General features: G+C 27.4%; 1 protein-coding gene across 1 annotated transcript; it reads right to left on the bottom strand.

Annotated features, from left to right (window-relative positions):
- Positions 1–478: 478 nt before the first annotated feature.
- LOC113363606 (40S ribosomal protein S12, mitochondrial-like) lies at positions 479–8147 on the bottom strand. The gene is made up of 4 exons (XM_026606099.1): positions 8043–8147; positions 7879–7968; positions 1481–1752; positions 479–609 (listed from the first exon to the last, which is right to left on the bottom strand). The coding sequence occupies exons 2-4, from the start codon at positions 7937–7939 to the stop codon at positions 493–495; spliced, it is 450 nt and encodes a 149-aa protein (XP_026461884.1). The 5' UTR covers positions 7940–7968; positions 8043–8147; the 3' UTR covers positions 479–492.

Here is an 8147-nt window from a genome sequence, read left to right as displayed (position 1 = left end):
CAATTACGAAGCCTAATCAATCTTTGTACAAAAGTAAGCACAATATCCAAATAATATCTCTCGAAAAGTGTTTGAATTTTAAAACTCGGATCAGAAACGTCTCAGCCGCTTGTATAAAGAGTGCTTACCAGGTTTCATCAAATGACTTTTAAATTTTTAAAATCGGTTTAGCCGTTTTTGGAAAAAAGTCGACCAAAAAAAGGTCTATAATCGGCTCACATAAGCACACTCATACTTTTTCCTAATGAAATCAAACCTGAATCGAATGAAATTGGTTTCATTCGATTCAAAATGACTTGAAACGTCGAAAATACATTTTATTTAAAATCGTTAATAAGTTAAAAATCGACGTAAGTTCTGGAGAAAATGCTGAAAACTGCAATCAAAACATATACTCTTCAGTATTAAATAAAATGATTATTATTTGATTCAAATTGTCTATAAATTATCATAACTATATAACACCATATATACAAATTGTCACTACACATCTCATGATGTATCTTTTTTAATGACATGGGGTAAGTCATATTTTCCACGTACACATTTTATTTTTACACCGGGCAAATCCTGGCAACGTCCAACGCGACATAACACGATGTTGTGTTCCTGCAACGCAAAATAAATTTCTTACCACAATTTTTTTTTTAAATTAAAAAACAGTAGAACTATCCGATACAAGTATCTAGAATTTATCCTCCATTAGCCTTTATCATGCATTGCCTTAATGAGGATCATCAACTATTTTCTCATTCAACTCCTTGAGTTTGCCAAAACATTATTGAAATCTATCTCATCCTTATTTGAATCATAACTTATTCTTATTTATTCGTAATCAAACTGCATTAAATGGAAACAAATCTAATTATTTTAACCCATTTTCGTATAGATGATTCAAAATATGATAAAATATAAAGTATGTACTATATAAGATTAACTTCAATTAGTAATTACTAGTAATTAGCCACAATATATGATAAACTGGTAAAGTAAACTATATGCCAAATAATTATTACTTAATATGAGAAATATGAGTTGATATGATAAAGTTTAATAAGATTTAAAGTAATTCAATATATAAATATAAATACTGAAAACAGTTTAAAAGGTTTCCATAAATCATCATCAATCACTTACTTAAGAAATCAACCCATATGATAATGGCGCTTCTATAGAATATGGGTAATATAGATACTGTAAGTAGATTTTTTGGATATTATGGTTAAATAACACTTCTATTTTTAGTTTTAAATAATAGAATTAATTAAAATAATCCATATGCTTCATACATGTATATAGAATATACATATATGTACTTTAAAAGTATCGTTGTTGTTTAAAGAATTTTTAGTATTTTACCAGAAGAACAAAAAAGTATTCACGCCAATTTTCTTCGGGATAGTGTTAAAATAAGTCAACTATTTTACTAATAAATCAATAAAAATAAATCAAAATTTTCCTTTCCCATTCCCTCTCTTACTTGTAAATTATGTCCAATTCCCGGAACATAAGCAACCATTTCTTTTCCAGTAGATAGTCGTACTAGCACACATTTTCTGTTAGCAGAATTAGGTTTTTTAGGTTTCTTTATTAGAGTTTTAAGAATAAGTCCCTTGGCGAATGGTTTGCCATCGAGAGGCTGCCGAGGAGGCCTGGTTTTCTTGTGGGGACCAGAACGATGCATTTGTGCTAAAGAAGCCATGGATCGTGATAGCCAGTTGTTAGTTACAGGTATAGATGACCAAGAAGCACCTGAGAATTAATTGTTATCAATTCATTAAATAATTCACAAATTATTCGTAATGAATTCATTATTCGTCATAGATGATGTATTAGGTAAGTTAGTTCTTTATGAAAATTTAACCAAGTTGAGGTTAAAAAATGGTTAACCAATACCAAGAGTACAGAAAGAGTTGAACGTGATAAATTTGTAAGGTCTGATCATTCTCAGTATCAATCAATGCCTTTCTAATGTTTTTATCAAATCCACAAAGTCTTCAAAATTAATCTTCAATATCCAAATACTAAAGTACATAAGGCTCAACTATAGTTTCATACTTTGTTAAATTATTTCAGATATGAAAGAAAATTTTATATGTTCTACAATAAAACATGTGAACATGGCAATAGTTTGCTTGTGATATCCAGGCCAAAAACCAACAAAATGTTATTAAATAAAATTAATCTGACTTTTTCCTACACAGACTAGACTTTTTTACCACTTGAAGTGGAGAAGATATATCTATGATGAACTATCAGATCATGTATAATAATAAATCAAGCTATTGCAACGTATTGCAATTGGATTTTGTGTAAATTATAAAGTTCTTACTTATATATAACAAGATTTATTTTTTCAAAAATCTAAATCGAATATAAATTACTAATAATTTTTATTTATCATTAAATCGTACATGCATTTTATAAAGAAATGGATCGTCTAAGTATTCTTACTCAATAATTCAAATTCTATCTTTTGTTCATTATCATACATGTTACTGGAGTAAAGTTAGTTCTTTCACTCTAGTTAATTTTACCAATATTTTTGAATCATGTTGATTAGAGATTATTTACACTTTTAAAACTAATGTTTTGCAAGAAAGTGAAAATACATCAAAATAATAATGAAAAAATAACAAATTAACACGATCGAAAATATAATTTATAATCATATAATGTTGCTAAGACATATTCCAATTAGTTGATGACTGTATTTTTTTAATTTTCTAAATATCTAATATATTTTGATATTACAATCCAACTAGAATGTAACATCGAATTAGAACTAAAATTTGATTCAAAACCTCATGGGTATGTAAAATACTCAATCCACCGTCGAAGAATCTAAAAAAACTAATAATTCCTAACAAAAGGCACCAATTTTCTCACAAGAACACCTCCGAATAATTCTACTAAAAAACCTATTTAAGTTCTCCCACAATCAATACCTTCGAAAATGAGTCGTTTCATGAGAATTTTTCAACTCCTTTACTTGTCAAATCGATAATCCCACGGAATAAACACTTCCTTATAATAGCTAGACCGAAATGTATACAACTCATTATGAATGTCACACCTCTTTCACCTGCGGATTTGCGTGGGATCATTGTGAAGGAATTGTATAGGAATCGGACGAACGCTGGACTACTGGACCGTGCAAACAAAAATATTAAACTCTTTTGCCAAAAATACGCGGCGGCGGCGGCAAAGTCTTTATATTGGACTAAATACGCGATTCAAATTATTTTCTCATGTTTAAAATAACATTGTTCAGATTTAATTTGAAACCGTCGCTCAAAAATTTTAACATTCCTATTCGGATTTTTTTTTTTCAATATAACGGGCCAATTTAGGATAAGATTTATATTTTGATTTACTTTTTGCTTATAGTAAAATAAATAAATTGCTTTGATTTCATAAAATGGCACATATAAATAGTCTTGAGTGAAAATGCATGAAAATCAATCTGCCGACAAATATTTCAAGGGTCTGCAATTGCGAAAAACATTAGATACCTAATTTTTTAAATTATTTTATACTCATTTTTAAACAATAATCAGACTTAATAGCCCTATGAGCTGCTTGAAGTTTTTTATTTCGCTGACAAACCAAAAAGTAAATGTATTTAACATTTGATAATTAATAATGATCAAATGTAATAATTTTAAAAATAATTATTAATTACATTTTATTTAATTAAAAAATAAATTTAAATTTCAATAAGTAAGAAATTGCCGCTATGCTCTGGAAGATCTATTTTTACTTGGACTCTTTTATTCTCTTTTTATAGCAAAATAACAAGAAAGCTTATGCAAGAATAGACAAATTTTAATTCCTATAGTGTACAAAAAGCAATTCCTAAAGTGCGATTCCAATTTGAGCACTGAGCATACAGCTACATAAAGTGATATAATCTATGTCTTTAATTTTTATAATGTCTTTAATCTGATGCTGTAATTAAAAGTTAAATTTGTATAATTTTTACTCACTTTAAATATATATCATCAAATATATATCATTTATAATACTATCATTGGATGCAGCAAACAAAAATATTAGACTTTTTGCCCAAAATACTCGAGGATTTTTCAAGTGGTCTAAGGGAGACAAACTATACAATTCATATTATTTTCTCATATTTAAAAATAATATTGCTTAGAATTAAAAATAATGCAAAAAATTTACTAGAGATTATGATATTCCTATTCAGATCACAATCTTGTTCAAAATAGATGTTATATTTCTCATAAGGTTGGAACAAATATTTTTGAAAGTATGATTCTAACTTGAACGTCTGAAGCAGACGATCTGATTGTAAGAGAACACAAGCAGATATTAGTAAATACGTCTGAAGCAGTTCTTGCAATTTTTACGTTCATTGTATTATTCTATAATGTCATATACTCGGACAATCATAGTACAATTTTTTACACAAAGAGTCTATCTAATTAAAAATTAATTATTGATTATTGATAGACACAAATCGATATAAACTGAATATCCTTAAATTCGCGTCCTTACCTACCACCGTTCGAGTTATTTTTTTAACGGCTTATGCTTTTACCTAATAATATAATTTATATAATTATAATTAAGATAACACTATTATTTCAGAAAATAGAGTAAGCATTATGTTTAGAGTTTACACAGTTCCAATTTAAAAAAAAAAAAGAGAAGCAGAGTGATAATAGCTAATAAATACTATTCACATCTTTCAATTTTAGAACTGATCCTCTATTAAATTGAAAACGAAAGTTCAGGAAATGCAGTTTCATATATTAAATGCTTTTCAAATCGATTCATTTGCCTTTAATATTGTGAAATAAAAGCAAAAATAAAAAAAAATTGAAAAAATATTGTATTTAGCAAAATTGATTTATAGACTGAAAATTTATTATTTAATTTTATATTTGGTAAGTAAGCGAAATAGTGATTTTATGCATTATGTGAATTATTTTTCTTATGCATTATGTGAATTATATTTAAAGAATTTAATTATATATTAATTTAAGTTATGTACCAGTAATATCTATAATTGTATAATTCTGTTGTATAAATATAAATATAAATATATAAATAAATATTATACCATAAATGTTATATTTTATAAAAAAATTGTCGACTTGAATAAAACGTAATATCCATAGATGAATAAGTATAAAATATCTGTTTGAAAAGTCGTAAGTATTCGAAACAACAAATTTTCATCAAGTTGAAACAAATCTGATAACGCTTGTATATTTACAATTAATTTTCACTTAAATTGATAATTAATTATTATGTCCCTAGAAGAGCAAACTTGTCGGAATATCCGCCTTCAAAACTTTCACGGAAAATTCAAATCAGAAGACTATTATTTGCATGGGAACGGACATCACTCTCGGCATTATACCGGGATACGGTACACCTGCACCTGCCCAGTCCGCAAGGGTTGAACACTTCCTATATAACTCCGAAGGCCAACAATGGAACAGAAATAACAGTTCACATCACAGTTAAATTCATATTTTCGTAAACTACCAGGTGCCATTAGAAAACCGTAAGCCACGCATGATTTGCAAAAAAATAAATAAGATGTAAATTTCGAGATTTTGTATTCATTGTATTGTGGGAAAGGATATTAGCTATGGGCTAGATGCGTCATTTGGGATATGTTTATAATATATATATATATATATATATATATATATATATATATATATATATATACATATATTCGAGTGCCTTTTTGAAAGAACATTGCAAAAGAAAAGGCTTAGGAACTCATAATGAAATATGTTTTACTACTCAATTTTGTAGATAATACCTCCAGAGTTAAACTAAAAATAATTATATCATATTTTTATATAATATGTAGTTCTCCGAATAATTAATTAACTATTACATTAGACTCTAAAACACAATGTAAATAATATATGTAATCTCCCACAAAGAAATAAATCTTCTCCAATCATTGTAAATCTACTCCAATGATTCTAAATCCATCCAATTGAGTGTCAATGTATTACAATGAATGTAAAACTTCTACATTGAGTGTAAATCTGCTCCAATGATTGTAAATATATAATGATTGTAAATCTACTTCCAAAATAGTAAATCTACTCGGATGATTGTAAATCTACCAAAATGAGTGTAGATCGACTGCAGATCATTGAAAATCTACTTCGATGACTATAAGTCTACTTCAATAATTGTAAATCTACTCTAATGAATGCAAAGGCACTACAATAATTCCATGATTATAAATCCTCCAAAATGAGTGTAAATTTACTACAGTTTGTGTTAATTTTCTCCAATTAATGTAAATCTACTCCAGTGATTTGTAAATATACTCCAATTATTGTAAATATACAATAATTGTAAATCAGTGTAATATTTATTGTAAATTATTGTAAATATACTCCGATTACAGTAAATATAGACTAATTGTAAATATACAGTAACTGTAAATCTACTTCGGTGATTGCAAATCTACTCAATGATTGTAAATCTACTGCAATGATTGTAAATCTACTGCAATGATTGCAAATCTACTTTGATAATTGTGAATCTACTTCGATGATTGTAAATCTACTTCGATAATTGTGAATCTACTCTAATGAATGCAAATGTATTACAATTATTGTAAATCTACTTTGATGATTGTAAATCCTCCAAAATGAGTGTAAATTCACTGCATTGAGTGTAAATCTTTTACAATGCTTGTAAACCTACTCCAAAGATTCTAAATCTGCCCAATTGAGTGTCAATCTATTACAATGAGTGTTAAATATCTACAATGAGTTTACACTCATCTGCTCCCAATGATAGTAAAATTACTTCAATGATTGTAATGTACTGATTCTACTCTGATGAATCTAAATCTACTCGGATGGTTGTAAATCTACCAAAATAAGTATAGATCAACTGCAATGATTTTAAATCTACTTCGATGATTGTAAATCTACTTCGATAATTGTAAATCTACTCTAATGAATGCACATGTACTACAATAATTGTAAATCTACTTTGATAATTGTAAATCCTGCAAAATGAGTGTAGATTTACTATAAAGAGTGTAAATCTTTTCTAATGATTAAAAATCTTCTCATATGATTCTAAATCTACCCAATTGAGTGTCAATCTATTACAATGAGTGTAAAACTTGTACAATGATTGTAAATCTATTCTGATGATTCTAAATCTACTCCTATGATTGTAAATTTACTCTAATGAATGCAAGTGACTCTAATGATTGACTCTAATGTATTGCAATAATTGTAAATCTACTTTGATGATTGTAAATCTACTCCAATGATTGTAAATCTACTGGAATGACTGTAGATCTACTACAATATGTGTAAAGCTAGTACAATGATTGTAAATCTACTCCAATGAATGCAAATCCACTTCAATGATTGTAAATCTACTACAATAATTTTATTATAGAACCAAGAATGTAATTTTACAGCCATTAGTGTCTACTACAAAGGTTGCACATCTACTCCAAAGATTGTAAATTTATTCCGTTAGAGTTAAAGTATTATAAATGACAATATGTGTGAGTCTATGCAAGTAAGCATAATGCCATCTAATCATTATTTGTTCTAGATAACTATTTTAAATTTTAGATTCAACAAATACGTGAAACAATTATATGAAACCACAACCATCGGAGCCCTCAAAGGATTATTGCGCAAATTGCAATATGCATAATGCATACTAGGAAAATTTCAAGTACCGATGCATAAGTTCTTAGCATGAATTGTTATAAATAATATAGTCTATCACATTGCAGATAAAACTTTAATATCCATTGGTATGTTTTATAGGAATGACGAAAATTGTCAGCAAATGTGTATAACATTAGAATTCTGATATTTAATAAAAAAAAATTACCTTGTGTGAGGGCCCCATTAATATTTGCAATGCAAGATAGTCCTCGTCTTATAAAATTCATTATTTTAAATTCTAAGAGCAGCTTCTAACCTAAAAATATCAGAAATAAACTCAATTCTTTACAGGTTAATTTTATTTCTGTTCTTAATAAAATTTACGCTTACAGCAAGTTCAAAGATTAATAAAACTATATACACAGAACAAACATTTGTTAATACTTCACTTTTTATTATTAACAATACATAACCTTACATAAATATAATTTTTTA

The sequence above is a fragment of the Ctenocephalides felis genome, unplaced genomic scaffold (genome assembly GCF_003426905.1).
Source record: "Ctenocephalides felis isolate EL2017-DRISC unplaced genomic scaffold, ASM342690v1 CF-g0.4_SCAFFOLD_00845, whole genome shotgun sequence".
Taxonomy (NCBI): domain Eukaryota; kingdom Metazoa; phylum Arthropoda; class Insecta; order Siphonaptera; family Pulicidae; genus Ctenocephalides; species Ctenocephalides felis.
This window is presented reverse-complemented; position numbering and strand designations above follow the sequence as displayed.